The sequence below is a fragment of the Dendropsophus ebraccatus genome, chromosome 14 (genome assembly GCF_027789765.1).
Source record: "Dendropsophus ebraccatus isolate aDenEbr1 chromosome 14, aDenEbr1.pat, whole genome shotgun sequence".
NCBI classification, from domain to species: domain Eukaryota; kingdom Metazoa; phylum Chordata; class Amphibia; order Anura; family Hylidae; genus Dendropsophus; species Dendropsophus ebraccatus.
In genome coordinates, this window is record NC_091467.1 from 36,390,434 (window position 1) to 36,412,798 (window position 22,365).

Consider the following 22,365-nt stretch of genomic DNA (forward strand, 5'->3'; position numbering starts at 1 on the left):
CCCCCTCTAATTTTTCAATAGAAATCCTTCACCTTATGAAATCACATAACTTGTAATGAAAAAAATACACCACAAATTACAGATTAGGAATCAGCATCCTTTATCCTACTTTGACTTTAGTTTAGGGTTTTGTGGAGGGTGGGTGACTTGGAATGGGATTGTGTTCTTTAAAGGGGTTATCCAGCACTACAAAAACATGGCCACTTTCTTCCAAAGACAGCACCACTTTTGTCTCCAGTTTGGGCGGGTTTTTGCTGCTCAGTTCCATTGAATTGAATGGAGCTTAATTGCAGACCGCACCTAAACTGGAGACAAGAGTCGTGTTGTCTCTGAAAGAAAGTGGCCATGTTTTTGTAACACTGGATAACCCCTTTAATCCATACCTGCACTGGTAGGTGCTACATCTGTGGCAAAGGAATGGAAGAAGTCTGAATTGAAGAAGTATATCCCTTTACTTTTCACCATCTATGGGTGTTCTTACCCAGTACATATACTCTCACCGCATCAGCTGCGTATTTGACATTTCAAGAATAAATAGACTTGCATACAGAATCAATAGTAGTAGATATAGATGTGTTCACATGTTCAGGTTTTTATTTACAATAAATACAAAGCCAGGAATAAATTTCAAAAGAAGTGATGTTGGCGCTCAAAGTGGTTCTGTAAGATCAATTTGTTCATATTAAAAACTAATGTTAAAGTAATTTTTTTAAACTTTTTTTTTTTTGCCTACTGAAAGATCCTACCTCCACTTCCGAGACAGCTCAGCTATTCACTAAGACAGCGGCCAGTGATGGGTGGGCTGTCAATGCAGAGACAAATCCGTTTAGGAAGTGGAGGTGAGACCGTTCAGCCAGGCCCGAAAGATGATGTCGAAGGAGACTGGGGGAGCGCTGAAAGGTAAGAATAGGCTGTTTGTGATGTTCTTCCCAAGGGCAGCAAAATGTAGTTAGAGCAGAATACCCCTTTAATCACTGTGGTTCTTAGTCAGCACTATTAGCTGTAGAACTGAGTTGATGGATGGACTAGTAGATGGATTCTCCATTCTGGTGCCATATGTGATTTTCCCCCACATCCTAACTATCCTAACTGTTGTCAATGTGTTATCACTTACAACTGCATGAACTGACTGTTACCTATGCGCATATGCTTAGCTAAGTGCTTCTCATTGTTTTATCTTGTTTCCTGCATGATTGTATAGTAAATTCCTGGAATGGCTCCTACTCTTTTTCCGATCTAATTTACAGATAATAATTTAATATGATTACACTTTAACCACTGGGTTGGGCCAGTAAGATTACTACATACTGAATAATGAGTTGAGTTACTGTATAGTTTAATGGTTTAGTATGTAGGCGAGATATACAGACATTTTTTTTCAAACTCACAAGTGGAAAAAATACAGTGTAAACCATACATAAATATCTCTTTAGTATATTAGGATATTAGCACAGTCAGTTATTGTAGAACACTGTCTATGGTAAGTAAACCTCAATGAAATTCAACCAACTGGGGAATGGGTGGAGCAAGGACCATCAGCTCATTATAATTGCTCAGAAACAAGTGAAGGCGTGACGTATATGTGTCCTCATGGTAGGGCAAGTTGTGATCACGTACATACTTAGACACCAAAGGCTTTACCTGGGAGAAAACAAGTAAATAAACAGTAAGGGTCTTTTATTATAGACAGGGGCATTGCTATGGTATGTGAGAAGATCAAGACAAACCAGATGTAACGTTATAATAAAACTTGTACCCATTATGCAGATTATTCCTGTCCCCAACAGAGCCAATCGACTTGAAAATAAGTGGAGTTTAAAAAAGGAGTTGAAAGAAGGAGTTACAAGTTCTGGTAAGTGCTAAATCTCTTTCTTTTTCGCTGTTTTTGTTGCACTGAGGATGATGGCTAGCGAGATGGAAGGATTCATTCAGTGCGCAGTCTGCCGCATGTACGCACAACTGGAGCAGGTGTTCCAGGGTGAGTACCGCTGTGACAGATGTGAGCATGTTGCTCATCTAGAAGCTCGAGTTAGAGATCTGGAGAAGCATATTGCAACACTGAGGGAACTTGGCCACCTTGAGAGGGAACTTCGGCTCACTGAGCAGGAAGTTAGTGGGTTAGAGATGGAGGGTGGTGATATAGATCAAGAGGCCCAAGTAAGTAGCTGGGTTAATGTAGTTAGAGGGACCAGTAAGGGATCCAAGAAAAGGAAGGCCACTTCTCCTACTATATGCCCAAGCAAAATTGCCAAGTTAGGTGATGATGCAAGGGCATCCGTGTCAGAAATGGCAGCTCTAGTGGAACCTGTTCTCTCTAACAGCCGGGGGAACAGTCCAACTAGTAGTGGGCGGGATGGTAATGTAGGTAGGCCTAGACAGCTAGTGGTTGTAGGGGATTCTATAATCAGGAAGACAGATAGAATAATTTGTCGCCAAGACCGCCTCAACCGAATGGTTTGCTGTCTCCCTGGTGCCAGGGTTCGGCATGTGGTGGAAAGGGTGGATAAATTACTTGGGGGGGCTGGGGATGACCCAGCTGTCGTGGTCCATGTGGGAACCAATGACAGGATACAAGGTAGGTGGAGGTCTATTAAAAATAATTTTAGAGAACTAGGTGCTAAGTTGAAGGGGAGGACCTCCAAGGTGGTATTCTCTGGAATACTGCCTGTGCCATGCGCATCGCAGGAAAGACAGCGGGAGCTTAGGGAGTTAAATGCATGGCTCAAGTCGTGGTGTAGAGAAGAAGGGTTTGGGTTTTTAGAGCACTGGGCTGACTTTTCATTGGGGTACAAACTGTTTTCCGCAGATAATTTGCACCTTAATGGAAGGGGGTCCGCTGTGCTGGGGGAGAGAATCCTAGAAGGGGTGGAGGGGTTTTTAAACTAGGGATGTGGAGGGAGGACAATGTAGTGAGTAATATAGTGGTGGATAGGTTAGAGAGGGGACAGAACAATGAGGAGGGAGGAGAAGGGTCCTGTGGGGGGAGGATAAAAACAGTGCATAGGGAGATCCATATGTTGCGGATGAACAGTGAGGATGATTGTGGCCACAGCACAGTAATAATTCCCATTTCTTATAATGAAGCGGTTAAACTCAATGGTAATATAAAGTGTATGGTTACTAATGCCAGAAGTCTAGCCAGCAAGATGGGGGAGCTGGAGGCCTTGGTTCTGGAGGAGTCCATTGATGTGGTTGGTGTGACTGAGACATGGCTGGACTCCTCACATGACTGGGCTGTCAATATTCAGGGATTTACGTTGTTCAGAAGGGACCGGGTGGGCAGAAGGGGAGGAGGAGTATGTCTGTATGTCAGAAATGATATTAAAGTGAGTGTAAAAGATGCAATAGTGGGCGATGACTGTGATGATGTGGAAGCATTATGGGTAGAACTACAGAAGGAGGTAAAGAGTGAAAAAATTATTCTTGGTGTAATCTATAGACCCCCCAACATTACTGAGGAGGTAGATGGCCAGTTGAATAGACAAATAGAGCGGGCTGCCCGGGAGGGAACAGTAGTGATAATGGGGGACCTCAACTACCCAGATATAGATTGGGGTCACGGTTCAGCAAAAACCACAAAGGGGAGGGAATTTCTTAACCTCCTGCAGGATAATTTTCTGGGCCAGTTTGTGGAGGAGCCAACTAGAAGTGATGCCTTGTTGGATCTGGTTATTTCTAACAACGCTGAGCTGGATGGGGATGTCACTGTCCATGAACACCTGGGTAATAGTGACCACAATATAGTGACTTTTAGCTTAAAGTGTAGAAAAGAAAAACATGTTGGGAGGGCAAAAACTCTTAATTTTAAAAGGGCCAATTTTCCTGGGTTAAGGGCAGAACTTCAGGGCATAGACTGGGAGCGGCTGCTGTCACATACGGATACAGCTAATAAATGGGAAATCTTCAAATCCACATTAAATAACTGTGCTGCCAAATATATTCCTATGGGTAACAAATATAAACGGTTAAAATCCAATCCCACATGGCTTACAACCGAGGTTAGAAGGGCTATAAATGAGAAAAAAGGGGCATTCAAAAAATACAAATCAGAGGGGTCAGCTGTAGCATTTAAACATTACAAAGAAGTCAACAAAACCTGTAAAAATGTAATAAAAGCAGCAAAAATTCACAATGAAAGGCAGGTAGCTATAGAAAGCAAAAGAAACCCCAAAAAATTCTTCAAATATATTAATGCAAAAAAACCAAGGTCAGAGCATGTAGGACCCCTAAATAATGGCGACGGGGAATTAATAACTGGGGATCAGGAGAAAGCTGAGTTACTTAATGGGTTCTTCAGTTCTGTATATACAAAAGAGGATGGAGCTGTGGTGGGTGGGGCCAGTACTGAGGTGGGTGGGGCCAGTGCTGCTAACACATGTAATGTACTGAACTGGTTTACTATAGATATGGTCCAAGATAAATTAAACAAACTCAATGTAACCAAAGCTCCAGGGCCTGATGGATTACACCCCAGAGTTCTTAGGGAACTGAGTTCTGTAATTTCTCTACCCTTGTATGAAATATTCCGTGATTCTTTGCTTACTGGTATTGTGCCGAGGGACTGGCGTAAGGCAAATGTAATGCCGATCTTCAAAAAGGGCTCTCGAACTTCCCCAGGTAACTATAGACCCGTAAGCTTAACGTCCATTGTGGGGAAACTATTTGAGGGGCTTATAAGGGACTACATCCAGGAGTATGTAGTGGCTAATAGTATTATAAGTGATAACCAGCATGGTTTTACTAAGGACAGAAGCTGTCAAACCAACCTAATATGTTTCTATGAAGAGGTAAGTAGAAGCCTGGATGGCGGCGCGGCTGTGGATATAGTGTACCTGGATTTTGCAAAAGCGTTTGACACAGTTCCTCATGGACGTCTGATGGGTAAGTTAAAGTCTATTGGTTTGGAAAATTTAATGTGTAACTGGATTGAAAACTGGCTTAATAATCGTACCCAGAGAGTGGTGGTCAATGATTCCTACTCCGAATGGTCCCCGGTAATAAGTGGTGTACCCCAAGGGTCAGTACTGGGCCCTCTTCTGTTTAACTTGTTTATTAATGATATTGAGAATGGAATTAACAGCAATGTTTCTATCTTTGCAGATGACACCAAGCTTTGTAGTACAGTACAGTCTATGGAGGATGTGCAGATGTTACAGGATGACTTAGACACTCTGAGTGTTTGGGCGTCCACTTGGCAAATGAGGTTCAATGTGGATAAATGTAAAGTTATGCACCTGGGTACTAATAACCCGCATGCATCATATGTCCTGGGGGGAGTTACTCTGGGAGAGTCACTGATGGAGAAGGATCTGGGTGTACTTGTAGATAATAGACTACAGAACAGCACACAATGTCAGTCAGCTGCTTCTAAGGCCAGTAGGATATTGTCATGCATTAAAACAGGCATGGACTCTCGGGACAGGGATATAATATTACCGCTTTATAAAGCTTTGGTGCGGCCCCATCTGGAGTATGCCGTCCAGTTTTGGAACCCGATTCATAAAAAGGATGTTCTAGAGCTGGAGAGGGTACAAAGAAGGGCAACTAAACTAATAAGGGGAATGGAGCATCTTAGTTATGAGGAGAGATTAAAAGAATTACATTTGTTTAGTCTGGAGAAGAGACGTTTAAGGGGAGATATGATTAACTTATTTAAATATATAAATGGCCCCTACAAGAGATATGGGGAAAAGATGTTCCAGGTAAAACCCCCTCAAAGGACAAGAGGGCACTGCCTCCGCCTGGAGAAAAAAAGGTTCAATCTCCGGAGGTGACAAGCCTTCTTTACCATGAGAACTGTGAATCTGTGGAACAGTCTACCACAGGATCTGGTCACAGCAAAAACAGTAGAGGGCTTCAAAACAGGGCTAGACAAGTTCTTAGACCAAAATAATATAGATGCATATGTATAGAACATATCACCCCTCCCCCTTCCCTGTATCCATCCCCTCCTTGGTTGAACTTGATGGACATGTGTCTTTTTTCAACCGTATTAACTATGTAACTATGTAACTATGTAACTATGACTTTGCCCCATATCGATCACATGAGATTATACATTATATTTTCCCCATCCACACTAGTGTATATATAATCACTTACTAAATAATATCACACATATATCCAGTGGCGGACATATCGCTTGTGCATCCAGTTTGGCCGCACGGGGGGTGCCAACATGTACATTCATAAAAGATGTCTGCCTTTAGTGCACTCAGTAATGATGCCCCCTTGGCAATTATACCTCCATATTGCCCCACACTTAATAATGTTTTGTCCCTGATACAGTGGCAGGTACAATACATTTCTCTAGCTCCTATGTTAGGGCTTGTTCACACAAAGCAAAAGCAGCTGAATTTCTGCGCTGAATCAGCGCTGAAATTTCAGCCGTTAAAATAGGTGCAGAGCTAATTTCCATTGTGTCGAATGGAAATTCTGCTCTGCAGTTCCCACAGTGGAATTTCCGCACTGAACTAATCCGCTTTCCGCCAGAAGAATGAACATGTTCATTCTTCCGCTAGCAGAAGCCTATACAAACCAATGGGGCTCTCATTTTCTGTTTCAGCGTGGAATACGCGCGTAATACAAGTGGAAATTACGCGCTGAATCAGCGCGGAAATGGGGAGAAAAGGGGGGGAGGAGGATTCTAGTATATGTTCTGGTATAGTCTAGTTTACTCGCCAAATACTCGCTGAATGCATGCGGATTCAGCGCGGATTCCTCAAGTATTCCGCGCCGAATTTGTCAAGAGCTGAAACCGAGCTGCACACTTTCCTAGCGGAATATGCAGGGATTCTGCTTACATTCTGCTTATATTCTGCTCGGAATTCAGCGCCAGTTGATTTCAGGTGGAAATTTTCCTCGCGTAATCCGCCCCTTTTGCTCTGTGTGAACGTAGCCTAAGGCCGGAAGCAGCATAGCACGTCCAGCCACAAGAGGCTCCATATACACATACTCACCTAGCCTGGCGCAGTCCCCTAGCATTCTTTCTGCCGGGGAGCTGGGAAAACTAAGAAGGAACACTGGGGGACTGTGCCAGGCCAGGTGAGTTTCATGGGGCTCCATTAATCCTAGGTACGCCACTGATGTCTGTGTTTAAATTATATTCTTTAGTGATTCTTCAGTGAGTACAGTCGGTCTACTATACCTCTGCAGAAACCAATGCATAACTATTTATTGCAAAAATTGTAATCGTTGCTCACCTTAAGACACATATGGTCTGAAAGATGTGGGAATAGATGGTGTTCCACATGACAGCTGATGATGGAGTGTCCAAATGTCCAGTCCAGGACTGGGTTTCGGGGCAGGTTTAACACAGAATTAGTCATAAGTTGTAGGCGGGGTGGCCGGTTTGATAGGGAAAACACTGGGAGGCCAATGTGCTGTGTGGAACAAATAATATGAACACATTTAGTTTAAAAAGCAATGTACTCACAAATTATAATTGAACAATAAGAAGGTTTATGAGGATCAGTAGCTTTATTATGACTAAGGTTAAAGAGGTGTGCGAAGATGGATTGCCCCTACCCGATCGCATGTGTGTGTGGGGGATCCGTCCACTAGCCACTATGGACGTGGCTTTTAAAGGGGTAGTGTGGTGTTCAACATTTATTCACTAAATAACACATATTACAAAGTTATACAACTTTGTAATTTGTGTTATTTAAGTGAATGGCCCCCTTCCCCGAGTTCCCCCCACCCCGGAAGTGTGATACCGTATACTCACTGAATCACTGTCGCCCCCGGCCGCCATCTTGGGTCGAACACGTAATCTCCAGCCCTCCCTCATGCCGCCCCCCTCCAGCGCGTCATCAGCTGCTCAGCCGCGATTGGCTGAGCATAGTTATACTCAGCCAATAGCGTGTTCGACCCAAGATGGCGGCCAGGGTCGACAGTGATTTGGTGAGTATACGGCATCACACGGTGTAACACGGGCAAGGGGGCCATTCACTTAAATAAGACACATTACAAAGTTGTATAACTTTGTAATATGAGTTATTTAGTGAATAAATGTTGAACACCGCACTACCCCTTTAAAGGTATTTAAATGCAACTGTCATTTTTGACAGCTGCATATAAGTGTCTAATTAATTGATTAATTAACGTCATCGGTCCTTAAGGGGCAGTCGGACCACCCTGACTGCTTCCCAAAGCACTGACTAAAGTGATATCCGTGCCAGGCAGGAGAATGTATGTAAAAGCCCCATGGGAACTTAATTCGAGCTGAAGGTCCTACAGGACCTTCCATGATGTCACAGTCATTTAGTCACATGACTGGGAGGAGTGTTCACTTTAGACCAGGGATGGGGAACCTTCGGCCCTTCAGCTGTGGCAAAACTACAACTCCCATCATGCCTGGACAGGGGGGCTGAAGGTTCCCTATCCTTGCTCTAGACACTGTAGATGTATGTAGCAGAGCTATTTGTGTATAGTGATGTGGCAGAGGTGTATGTCTGTGGGTTTGTTTATGTAGCTGAGCGTGTGTATTTTAATATAGCAAACCTGAGTGTGTATGATGCAGCACAGCTGTGTGAATTGTGCATGCTGCAGAGCTGTGTATGTGTGGGTATAACGTACTGTCATGGAGAAAAAAACTTTGACCCCCTTCACTGCATTGACCCCTTCCTTGCCTTAAACTACCAAGGAAATTTAATTATCAAAAATATGGTATGCAGGCTAAAAATATGGAATGTATTCTATTGCTACAGTATGTGTATACCAGCCAGACCACTGATTTTAGAGCAAGGTGGTGGTCTGTAACCTAGACAACATACGGTCAACAATGGGGGCAATGCACCTAGGAATTCACTGCATTGAGCGCTTTCACTAGCAGCCGACAGTGTTGTCGTTTGGCTGGTCTCCCTGAGATCAGCGATCTGTTTCTCTTATTGCTCTACCACTGCATTGCTCCCACCACTAGCATTGCTCCCACCTAGCCAGAATCCTGCTCCACACTGATGAGGGGCAACAGCCTGAAACAGCTGTATGTGGATGAAAACCTGGCCTTGGTTTTTCCCTTGTCATTACATTGACTTATAGGGCCACTTAATATGGTGGTTTTGGTGGTTTCCTTACAAGAGCCACCCCTCGGCTGGGTCCTTCTCGGAGGGATATCTGGCTGGTCCTGTGTTTTGAGACTCTTTGATGAGGCTCCATGGGCTCCTCTTTTGCATATTCATGTTTCCCAAGGGGCAATGCACCTAGGACTTCACTGCATTGAGCGCTCTCACTAGCAGCCGGCAGTGTTGTCGCTTGGCTGGTCTCCCTGAGATCAGTGATCTCTTTCTCTTACAACAATGGTAGTGAAAGCTGTGTCTGAGGAGTTTGCTAAATTAGTTTATTTTTTTTTCCTTGATGTGTCCCACAAGTTTAACTTAATTTGTTGACATGGGAATACGCCTTTAAGCAGAGAATAGCTGGATTTTCAGAAAGGTAGGTAGGAGATCACGGGGAATACCCCTTTAATGTTAGCTGAAGGGAGATATATCTATACTGTAGGGCAGTGCTTTTCTAAGTTTTTCTACTGGAGTCTCACCCAACAGACCAAGGCAATGCCTGGGCCTCATCAGACTCACCAAGAGGATGCTGGGCCTCACCATCTGTGGTAAAAGTCCATTTAAAAGCTGAAAATAATGCTAGGACTACCTTTCACCCACCTCCCAAGCTCTACATACTAATAAAGTACAAAACCAATTAATAATGTTGCTAAAATGGAGATTTTAGAGGACTGTGCAGATCATAGTTAGTTTTGTAAAAAACTGGCTCCTTAGCTGGGCCTCACCAACAACTAGGGGGTGCCTCACTGGTGAGGCCCTGTGTAGAAGAAAATCCCGGCACTTCACCAATTTCAATTCTTGCTTATTTTATTATGTGGAAAACATCAAACAGTACAGGAGGACGCGTTTCGGCATATTGCCTTCATCAGCTCCACTGGTGAGGCCCGCCTCACAGTTTGAAAAGCACTGCTGTACGGTGTGTCCCCTTTTGAGGATCCCTTAAAGCGGATGTACCACCCTATACATCCTCTTTAACTTGAACCCACGGATCGATCGGTGCCGGCACGGGGAAGCCGGTGCCACGGTCCGTTATTCGGACCGCTGCCCGGTTCCCGTGCACGGCGCCGTTCGATTCCAGCGGTACCGGCCGGTGCTGAAGCACTGGAGGTCTGCCGGGCCGCCCCCAGTGGGAGGGAATTCCCTCCCCTGTATGACGCGGCTCCCTTAGAATGAACGGAGCCACGTCATAGAGGGGAGGGAATTCCCTCCCACTGGGGGAAGCCGGGCTGACCTCCAATGCTTCAGCACCGGCCGGTAACGCCGAATCTAATGGCGCCGTGCATGGGAACCGGGCGGCGGTCCAAAAAACAGACCGTGGCACCGGCTTCACCGTGCCGGCGCCGATCGATCCGTGGGCTCAGGTTAAAGAGGATGTACCGAGTGGTACATCCTCTTTAAGGGATCCTCAAAAGGGGACACACCCTACAGCAGTGCTTCTCAAACTGTGAGGCGGGCCTCACCAGTGGAGCTGATGAAGGCAATATGCCGAAACGCGTCCTCCTGTACTGTTTGATGTTTTCCACATAATAAAATAAGCAAGAATTGAAATTGGTAAAGTGCCGGGATTTTCATCCTCATTTTACATCCTCTTTAACATGATGAGATGGTACACTGTTTGATTTTTTTTTTCTATAGCAGTATTGCAACCTAAAAATATCTATATTACGTGTATTAGCAGTGTGCTGCTGTACATCATATATCATTTTGACATTTATCTATATATGCTGAATAGTACCTGAAATATATTGACGTGTATAAATGGTATTGCTAACAGAGCTCTGGAGAGGAACATGCAGCCAAGTGCTGACGAATAACTCAAGCCTGAGACATTTACAAGCAACTGGAAGTTACTCCACAAACCAAAAGCAATACAGAAAAGACTGCGGAGTGCTGGGACTAATGGCATCTGAGTTACATATTCTGCAAATAGAAAAAAAGAAAAAGGTTCATGTAAAAATACATGTACAATGGATATACCAAAAAAGCAATGGCAGATAAAATTACAACATTCAAAAAAGTCTAGACATTAGAGATGAGCGAACCGGGTTCGGGTTCGAGTCGATCCGAACCCGAACATTCCGTATTTGATTAGCTGGGGCTGCTGAAGTTGGATAAAGCTCTAAGGTTGTCTGGAAAACATGGATACAGCCAATGACTATATCCATGATTTCCACATAGCCTTAGGGCTTTATCCAAGTTCAGCAGCCACTGCTAATCAAATGCTGAAAGTTCGGGTTTGGATCGACTCGAGCATGCTCCAGGTTCACTCATCTCTACTAGACATTTATTTCTATGAGTAATATCATTGAAAGGTATTATTAATAAACAGCAACAATGATGTTTAATTGATCCTGGGAGACTATCCAGCTTCATGGGTGTGTCTGTAATGTAAGGATGAGCTCAACTAAATGTTTAATGTCCTATAAGGCTGGCCTCTCTTTTCAATTGAAAAGTTCAAATTAGCTTCTAAGTGTAAGATATACAGACATAAAACATTGTATATATCATTTTGTAAATAGTTGTATGGAATGTAAATCAAATTGAAAATTTGATAGGGGAGCTAAAAAGTCTGAATAAAGTTTCCATAACAAATGTATCAGGGGTCAGTTGTTATAGTAACTGCTGGCCTAACAGTTTTCTATCCTGACCTTTCCATACAGGCATGGCCGAATGTTCATGCTGGGGACGTCACAGCTAGGTAACTCTGGCAGTGGCTTATGTCTCCCAGAACAATAGATTCGGGTGGTAAAAACCAACACACCTGACCCTTCTCTCCACCAATATCATCTGCTGCTGGAAAGTCACTGTAGACAGATGGTGGCAGGTTCAGACAACCTTAGGGCCCCTATTACATGGAGTGATAATCAGCCAAATCAAGTCGATTATCACTCCGATACAACGATCAGCTGGTGAAACGATCATCGGCTGAGAGTTACTTTAGGTCCAGACTTTAAATCATTGGCTGTCGATCGCACATGTTCATACATTACCTCTCCACCCTCCTCCTGCCTTCTGCTCTCTTCCCGTCCCTGCGTGCTGCAGCTTTTCTGAGTTGACAGGCTGCTCAGCCAATCACTGTTTAGGGCAAGGGCTGCATGGACATCGTTAACAATATCCATGCAGCCCTTGCTACATAATAATCTATCCATGTAATAGGTTCAGTAAACGAGCGCCGATCTAGCAGGTTGTGTAAAATAATTAAAGAAACTGGATTTGCATTTCTAGGAGAAAATAAATAGTGCTTGAAAAGTACTGGCCCATTAAGAATGAATTCAGTACTGGTCCTTTAAGAGTGAATGCGGTACAGACTGGTTAAGAGCAAATTTGGTACCTGCCCTTTAACAGTGACCACAGTGGCCTTATAATAGTAAAGAACATTGCTTGGTTACCATGACAATCTTGTAGAAATCTGTATTTATTTCAATGAGGCAAAATCGAAAGGACCTGCCATCTTCTATTGGCCAGTGTGACTGAGTGAATGTTGTCAGGCTCTGAGTGAAGGACCTGTGAATTTCTATTGGCTGCTACAATTTAGGTATTTGCATGTGTGCTGTGATTGGTTGGTTAGTGCTGTGCCGTATGATATATACATTTCTGAACATTCTGCTATTCAATTCTATGTGTATATTTCTTAAAAAAAAGACAAATCTGATTGAATCCAAAATACAGGGCACACGTGCCATTACTGAGGGCTTGGAAACGCAGTTTGAGTCTGTATGCAAAGTGGTTTGGGCTGTATTAATTGCAGAAAATGGGGAGAAGAAGAAGCTGTAGTTGGTGACCAGGAAATACAGTTACTAGTTGGGGACCTGGAAGTGCTTAATCTCATATTAAACATTAAACATACCATTTATGCTTTATAGTCAATTATAGTGTATGTGATTAACTAACATATATGCAAAGTAAATGAATACTTACTAATTCCAACACATACTGTGATGATAGGTAGAGCCAATGGTGCCACAAACATGTAGATGCCACAGCTCAGATATGGAACCTTCCAGACGCTGGAATCCCCTAGCCCAATAATGTTTGTGTATCCATGATGTAATTTGACATGTCCTTCCTCTCCACATTGAACAGGTATGCATGAACACACCTAAAATACATGTAGGTGTAAGTTACATGACTGTAGTAGAGAATTCAAGCCTGCCACTGCCATAGGGATGAGCGAACTTTTCAAGAGTTCGGTTCGATCCAGTGAACTGTCGTGAAGTTCGGATTGGTCCGAACCGAACCGAAAACGAACCTTGCTCCAATGGCTGAATAATTGCAGCTACAATAGTGGGAGTGTGATAGGGTATAGTTTTGTTTGGTTTTAGTTGATATTACAATGAAAAAAGTGGGGGGGAGTGCAAAAATAATGAGAAAAAAATAAATTAATAATACTAATAGGAATAATTTTAATAAAATATAGTGAATAAAAATGCCAAAATAGTGACAAAAAATATTGAAAAAAAAAGTTTACAAGGAGGATGCGGCAGCACTTGATTGCACCCAGGCCAGTATTGTTGAGAAGAGACAAGTTGAGCAGCAGGAGGAGGCAGCAGTTTATTGCTCGTATCTCAGGCCAGTATTGTTGAGAAGAGACAAGTTGAGCAGCAGGAGGAGGCAGCAGTTGATTGCTCGCCTCTCAGGCCAGTATTGTTGAGAAGAGGCAAGTCGAGGAACAGGAGGAGGCAGCAGTAGATTGCTCGCCTCTCAGGCCAGTATTATTGACGAGAGGCTACTCGAGGAGGAGGCAGCAGTTGATCGATTCAAGGCCAGTATTATCGAGGAGAGGCTACTTAAGGAGGAGGCAGGAGTTGATCGATTCAAGGCCAGTATTATCGAGGAGAGGGTACTTGTGGAGGAGGAGGCAGCAGTTGATTGATTCAAGGCCAGTATTATCGAGGAAAGGCTAATTGAGGAGGATGAGGCAGCAGTTGATTGATTCAAGGCCAATATTATCGAGAAGAGGCTAATTGAGGAGGAGGAGGAGGCAGCATTTGATTGATTCAAGGCCAGTATTATCGAGGAAAGGCTAATTGAGGAGGATGAGGCAGCAGTTGATTGATTCCAGGCCAGTATTATCGAGGAGAGGCTAATTGAGGAGGATGAGGCAGCAGTTGATTGATTCAAGGCCAGTATTATCGAGAGGAGGCTACTTGAGAAGGAGGCAGCAGTTGATTGATTCAGGATACTTGAGGAGAGGCTGCTTCGGTAGCACCTCACTTTCCTCCCCTGATGATGCTGAAGATAATGCTGCTTGAGGGCGCCACGTCCGATCAGCGACATCATCATCATCACCACCACTGCTACTTTCCTCCAGGGGCTGGGACAGGATCTCAGGTGTGGCACTGGATGCCCCTCCCTGACTCTGTTGACTGCTTACAGCCAACACCTCCTTTGCAGCCTCTGCACGTTCCACCTGCTGCCTTTGGGGGACTACTACCACCTCCTCATCATCATCAATAAAAAGTGGTAGAGATTCCAAGGGCAAATCAAGATTTGCCAAGAGTTCCCTGGCAGAAGGTGCCCCAAAGGTGAGTGGCATATTAATAACAGGTGACAGGGCAGAGGACTGTCGCCGACTGTCCCATGTAAGGGTGGTGTCGGATGATCCAGCCGACCTCGTTTGGGAGCTTTGGGCAGTGGAACTGGAGGATTGGGTAAGCCAATCTAGAACCGCTGGCTGTGTGGTTCTTACATAACCCGTGGGGGTCTGGGGTAGCTGCACCCTGCTGCCATGCCTGTTGCCCCGGCTGCCATTGCAGTTCTTGCCTGGGAAGTGCTGGAAGTAGGACGCTTGGACATAGTTTTTCGGTTGGTGTAAATTTTGAAAAAGAAATAATCTATTGGCCAGAAGGCACAAAGTTTCAGTGACTATTGCTTTGTGGGTTGGAGGCACACAGCAAAGCTGAAATGTACAGGTTATCACAAAAAAAAATTATTATTATTTTTTTTTTACTTTTTTTGGTTGCGGGTGGCTAAACGGGTTTGACAGCAACCAGCAGAGCACAAACGGACAGCTTTTGTGGGGCGCTGACTTAGCGTCCCCTAGAACAGCTGATCACAAACAAACTGTTTTAATTTATTTTTTTGAAGTTTTTTTTAAATTTTTTGGTTGCGGGTGGCTAAACGGGTTTGACGGCAACCAGCAGAGCAAAAACGGACAGCTTTTGTGGGGCGCTGACTTAGCGTCCCCTAGAGCAGCTTATCACAAACAAACAAACAAACTTTTTTATTTTTTTTTAAGTTTTTTTAAACTTTTTTGGTTGCGGGCAGCTAGACAGGGTTGACGGCAACTAGCAGAGCACAAACGGACAGCTTTTGTGGGGCTCTGACTTAGCGTCACCTAGAACAGCTTATCACAAACAAACAAACAAACAAACTTTTTTTAATTGTTTTTAAAGTTTTTTTAAACTTTTTTGGTTGCGGGCAGCTAGACAGGGTTGACGGCAACTAGCAGAGCACAAACGGACAGCTTTTGTGGGGCGCTGACTAAGCGTCACCTAGAACAGCTGATCACAAACAAACAAACTTAAACTTTTTTGCTTGCGGCTATATGCGGTTAACGGCACTCAGCAGAGCAGCAACGTCTAGCGTCTCCTCTCTGTCACGGAACAGTAGCTGGTTCAATGCTACAGGTACGTGTCCTGAGTGACTCTTCTTACTTTTCTCTCCCTATTTCTTTTTTTTTATCTCCCTATCTCTCCCTAGATATCACAATTTTTGAGTTAGATGCCTATCTATCCCTCTCTCTACTAAACTCTTTATTTCTCAGCCTCTTTCACTATGTATGGGCTTATCAAGCTTTCCCTGGATCTTGCGATTTTTTTTTATCTTCCTCTCTCCTGCTTCTCTCGCAAACAATATATACTCCTTCTCTATCTCTCCCTGTACTTATCCAGTTGTTTGGTTATGTAATCTATGTGTTTTCCCTCTCTGCCTAACGTACACCTCCTCTCTCTCTGCAGTCTAGACACACAATGAGAAAGAGCATGGGCACTTCCTGTTCCTGTAGTAACGTCACACACCTTGATATTCACATAATAACAGGATAAAAGAGATTATAGGAGTAATAATTCCTTATATCCTCTTCCATTCTGTGAAAACAATACAGTTTTGCGACGCCGTTGCGATTTTAACAAACTTCATAACAAACTTTTTTGAAAGTTCGGTTCGGTACCGAACTTTTTGCAAAGTTCGTAACGAATCTGGTTCGTAACGGTTCGGTTCGCTCATCCCTATTCACACACAATTGCAGTCTGCAAGTCACATTTGCATATCACAATATTTCTGCTACTTTCTAATCACTCCCTGTACCTCAATGAAGAATGTGGCCCAAAACTTGCCCAAGATACGGGATTTACACAGTGTGCGATGACTTGCCATATGGCCCCCTTTAATTGTGAAGACCGCATGAACCAGTCCAAGGAAAACATTGCCCACTGCACATAGGAAAAGGCTTTGGGATCTCAGGCACAGGAAACCTACAAAAAGAATATGACTATGTAACAGGCTGAGAGTACAATGGCAGCTGAACAATTCTGCATCTGTGAAATAAAAACGCTTATAATAACATTGATAATATTTTAAAGACAACTGTAATTTAAAAGCCAGGTATTTCCTAAACTATTTCAGTCATCTTGGCTCATACACAAATTTAACTATTTAGCATATGCTTAGTTATGTTGATTCTTATCATGTAACTGCATAGTTGTTTCAAATTTCAACATTTCAAATTTTTACTATTTTAACATTTTGTGAATCCACCTTTGCTTTCAACCCTGAAACCTGATCGGTTTCAAGCATGTCTTAACCAAAATCTGATCCCAGGTCTCTACTTGTTCCCAATGTAGGTGCATACTGGTCAACTCCCTTGGGTACAAATATAGCTTTTTCTTCAGATTTACCCTCAAGTGTTCGATTAGGTTGAGGTCTGGGGACCATGGGGGCCAATCCAGTAATTCTACTTTATTGTCATTGAACCATTTCTTCACCAATCTCAACGTATGGGTCACTGTCCAGCTGAAACACTAGGGAGGTTATACAAAATATACAAGTACGCTGGTCTTATATAAATCCCTGCCCCCATGCACTCCCTCTCTTAGTAATCTGAGGCAGGTGCAAAAAATGTACACATGCTCTGGAAAGTGCACACTAAGGCTGGATTCACACTACCTTTTTGCATCCAGATAGAAAAGCATATGCATTTGTGTGCATCCGTTTTTCCATTGACTTCCATTATAAAAAATAAAAGATCAAAAAAATCTGTTTGTTTTTTTTACCGGACACAAAAATTAGGTCAACTACGTTTTTGTGTACGGAACCATTTTGATTCATTTTTTTTGTATAATTGAAGTCAATGGAAAAACAGGTCAAAATTTTTTTTTGCAGAAACAGATGAAAATAAAAACAGATTGCAAAAACGTAGTGTGAACCCAGACTAATTCATTATAAATTAGGCACGGAAGGAGGTCACACAGGCCGTGTGTCTGAAAATAAGCAGATTTACTATACTAAAAGAAAAATATTGTTTTTCCACCAGGAACAAAACCTTAACAATGCAGTTCAAGAACCAGCAGAACTAAACATATGCTAAGTAGTTGCAAGTCAAAATTATGTAGTTAATTGTCTATAAAATTATGGTCCCACATTAAAAACTGTAGTGGATGGTGAGATATGAAGCCAGAAAGTCTAAAGTTCAAAACTTAGGCGAGGAATTGAAGAGGAATGTTTTCAGCTTGAAATTTCCTCTTCCACAGCTCTGAAAGCCCCAATGACTTCTATGGGATTTCTCTTGCAGAACCCACCCAAAGAATTCACATGTCAATTCCAGTGGACTCTGTACATATGTTACAGGCGGAATTTCAAACAGAATACATGTAAAATTACACAGGTTCATATTGAAATTCCTTGCCTAGTCCTCAGTGTGAACATACTCTTCTTCCACATGCTATCACCCCACCCAGCACAGTTTCAACCTATTCAGTCCAGTGCATTTTCCCAGGCATGGTATAGCAGTAAGGAGTAGGTGCTGTGTTTGGCCAGACAACTAAGGAAATGGGAGAACCTGTGTTTGTTCTACTGGCAAACAAAAAGCTCTGATGCCATTCCCTGCAAAATTAGGCAGTTTGGCGCACTTTTTGTGTGTGTGTGTGTGTGTGTGTGTGTGTGTGGGGTGCACCCATCTTGAGCTGTGCAATTATTAGCGGCTAGAGTGAGGTCACTGTAGAATGTGCCTGAATATTATGGAGGAGGGTGGGGAGGATTGGTGCACACAGGGCTGTAGTCCTGTCCCCAGTACACCTAACCACCTAATTGACATATTAATAAAAAGAGGCATTGCAAGAAAACAGCACTGAGGATGAAGGGGAAAAAATACTTCCTTTGAATCCCCAGTTCCATGGGAATATAAAAGCAGGTTAGAGTCTTTTAACCTGCTGTTACTTTCAATTTCAAGGGGATCTCCAGTAAAAACATGCGGCAAAGCTATCCACAGGACAGCTTATCAGTGGGGTGTCCATCAGCTTTTTGGTGCCCGCACTACACCATGAATGGGGCCAGTAGAAGTTGGACTCTGCTCACTGTGTAGTGACTAGTTCCTGCAGCTGAGCTGCCCTTCAGTTAAGTAGGGGCAGAGCTGCAATGATGTGTAACCACTGCTAAACAGTGATCAAGACAACTGCTTCCGGCCCTTTTCACTGTTTAGTGCGGACGCTGATTAGCTAGGGTGCTGGCCCTTGCTGATCTGTAAGTTTTGTCTGGAAAGCCCCTTTAAGAGAACACTAAGCAGATGATACAAAGATCAATGCACACATAAAATATAAATGATCTCAGCACTGAATGTATACATCGTACTATTTTTTTTTTTAGTAAAGAGCATTGAAGGGGCAACATGCTTGGTTTGGGTTAAAAAAAAAGTACCTTAAGGGATTTCCCCCAAACAAGAGTGCAGAGATATAGTTTGGTAACCAACCTAAAAAACAATTCTGTCCCTTTGTATTTACTTGCTGTTACTTACCAATAGGTAACATACAAAATGCAAGCCCGAATATACTCCAATCCATTCCATATCTCTCCCACCAGCTGCTGTTTTTCCATACTTCTTGCACCATCTGAGAGAGTTCTCGCATCCTGCTACCTTTGTCTTCATTTTGAGATTTTGACAATTGATCCTGTATACAGTCTGGGCCACAGTCCGCTGAGCTTGGCTTGTCCCCAATTTTCCTATGAATCACTGAACATTCATCCGAGTGATGCATCTCCGATTCTTCTACCTTGGTTGCTTGAAGATTCTGACCACCGGCTTGCCTAGGGTTAAGCTCTTCCACCTCATCATCCATTTTTTTATTTGTGAGGCAAAAGCAACAAAGACCCAGAATGTAATAAGAAACTACCTATGGTTTATGTCACCTCATCTAGAGTCACTGGCTGGTAGGTATTGCACCTCGGCCTCTCAAATGGCTTCACGTAAAGTCTCCTGAAATAAAATATGAAAATACCATCAAGCCAAAAAGGAAATGAATAGGAGGACATTTTCATACAATGACACAGCTCCAAAACATCACCTGTTTGAGAAGACTGATCAAGACAAGGTTCTTCTGCAATATAGTAATAATACCTGCCAAGCCCACCCTTAGGCAGGGTTCACACTATGTATATTTCAGTCAGTATTGTGGTCCTCATATTGCAACTAAAACCAGGAGTGGATTAAAAACACAGAACGGATCTGTTCACACAATGTTGAAATTGAGTGGATGGCCGCCATATAACAGTAAATAACTGCCATTATTTCAATTCAACAGCCGTTGTTTTTAAATAATAGCAGATATTTGCCATTAAATGGCGGCCATCCACTTAATTTCAACATTGTGTGAACAGATCCTTTCTGTGTTTTTAATCCACTCCTGGTTTTGGTTGCAATATGAGGACCACAATACTGACTGAAATATACGTAGTGTGAACCCAGCCTTAAAGTGTACCTGTTGTTATCACTTTCAAAATCTAAATCAACAGTAGATGTGAAATAAAGAAAGTTTGCAATATACATTCATTATTTTTTATTGTTTTCATGCTGTAAAACAAAGCTGAACTGAACCAGAAATCCAGGTCCAGTCTCCTGGTTGGAAAAAAACAGACTAAACACAGGAATCCTGGCCAGTACAGAGAGTCAAGACTTAATGTCCATCAATCACATGACTGCCTTCTCTCTGAGCACTCAGATGGCCTGGGATACACAGGACTTCCTGCTTTCTGACTCTTTGAGGAAAAAAAAAGAGTCAGAAAACAGTAAGCGCCGTGTTTTCCATGATAACTAAAAAAAATAATGAATGTAAATTGCAAACTTGCTTTATATTACATCTACTGATGATTTAGATATTGAAAGTTATAACGATAGTAACACTTTAAGACTTTTCTTGAATAATTTAGGTTCTACTGCAGGGGCACGAATTCCATATGTCCTACTATTAGACTACATAATAGGAATGAGAAATCAAATTTCATTCCATACAATTAAGGAATTATGAAAGAGAAATACGGGGGTGCATTTGAAAACAAAGGGCCCATATAGTATTCTTCCACCAAGGCCCTCCACTACCTCTGTCCTTGTCTATCTAACCATATACTGTACATGTCTAAGCATATGTAATAAAGAATAAACCTGCCCAAAATTGAACAGCAAAACTGATATGTAAGCATGGTGACAGTAAATGTTAATGGCAATGTCGATAATTCTTAAAGGTAACATTTTTCTAGGTTCAGAAGCATATTGTCTATGGTTTTCCCTAGATGGAATAGTATTTCGAGAAAGAGTATAGAAAATAATAATTACAAATCAGGTAAAGAATACTGATAAGAAGAAGTCTTTAAAAAACACAACATTCTCACCTTTATGGACTATGTCGACTCCCGGTTCTTCTCAAGACCCTGAGCTGTAAGCAATAGACATGCTTGTGTCATCCCTCCTTGCCTCACCTGACAAGTAGGACGAGACTTAGCAGGGAGGGAACATTAGAACTAGTATATAGACAGTGAGTCACAGTGTTCAGTAGAAAATGGTTTATTACAAGATAACATTTCACATGAGGTCAAATCAACAAGTGTGACACAGAAGACTAATATTCATACAGTGATGTACAGGGAACTGGCTCAATGTATGGACTTATTTAACATGGATGACTTATCTAAAAACCAGCTGAGAAGGTATAACCATCCCAGAGTGCAGAACACAAGACTGACAGCTTTACCTCGCTTTCTTCAATAGGTGCAATGTATCACTCATAGATGACTGCTGAGACTGGAATGTATTATAATGGTAAGGCGTCTGTTTACTGCTAGTCTGTTTAGCTCAGTACCCTGTAAAGCATAACTGTAGATTAAAGTGCCTAAGTGACAGATAAATACTAGCATACTACCACATATAATTATATACCAACACTAAGATGCACATAAAAGATCATTGTATTAACAAAAATAGCACCATAAATATATAAAAAACAATACATACATGGATATGGCGAGACAGATAAGGTGGTGATCTTGAGAATAGCCCAATATTGTACCTTTTACTATATCACAAGAATAGAATAATGTATTATGCAGGCATGTAAATAGTGTCAATGAATTCAATCATTTAAAGAAAATAGCCAAAACCTTATCCCCAATGGAACTCCCAATCTAATTCCCTATGTCAAGCACTTGCACACATCAAGGGACAACTTCATAGACATGGAATAATCATTTATAATAGGCCCTCAATGCAAGGATGAGGCTCTCAACAGTGAAAAAAAAATGTAGGTAATGCTTTCACTTTAAACATAGTATCACAAATATTTAAACAGGTATCACAAACATATGTTTCATAGTCTTAACTTCACATTAGCATACATCGTGAGGCTGAGTTTACATGACTGCAAATAACTGCGTAGAGCAAAACATACGCTTCTACTGTATGTTCTTTATTTGTTCGTGAATGTTCAACGAACACGAACCAATTGCGATTATTTATTTTTTTATGTTCGTGTTCGGGATCCGAACCGAACATCAGGATGTTCGCTCATCACTAGTGGTGAGTTGACAGGTCTGGTGCCATTTACAGAACAGATAATTCTTGAGGCGGATTCTGGAGAGGGCTCCAACCTCTGCTGAGGCTCAAACAGGGAATGTGCCCAATGTAGAGGACACCTGAGGTGAGGGTCTCCACCTTCGATTTTTTTGGGGAGATTTTCTGCACTTTCTTCTGCTGGCCTCTTTGATCCAGTCGGGCGATGATGGCGCAGAATGAGTAGCCGCAGAGATCAGGGGGTGGGGGCCCTCACCC

The 22,365-nt window shown here is 42.6% G+C and overlaps 1 protein-coding gene across 1 annotated transcript; it reads right to left on the reverse strand.

Moving 5' to 3' along the window:
• Positions 1-464: 464 nt before the first annotated feature.
• FADS6 (fatty acid desaturase 6) lies at positions 465-21,050 on the reverse strand. Its single transcript, XM_069952345.1, has 7 exons — positions 20,934-21,050; positions 19,066-19,524; positions 16,365-16,531; positions 12,975-13,155; positions 10,792-10,976; positions 7,203-7,382; positions 465-1,641 (listed from the first exon to the last, which is right to left on the reverse strand). The coding sequence occupies exons 2-7, from the start codon at positions 19,385-19,387 to the stop codon at positions 1,492-1,494; spliced, it is 1,185 nt and encodes a 394-aa protein (XP_069808446.1). The 5' UTR covers positions 19,388-19,524; positions 20,934-21,050; the 3' UTR covers positions 465-1,491.
• Between the last annotated feature and the right edge of the window lie 1,315 nt (positions 21,051-22,365).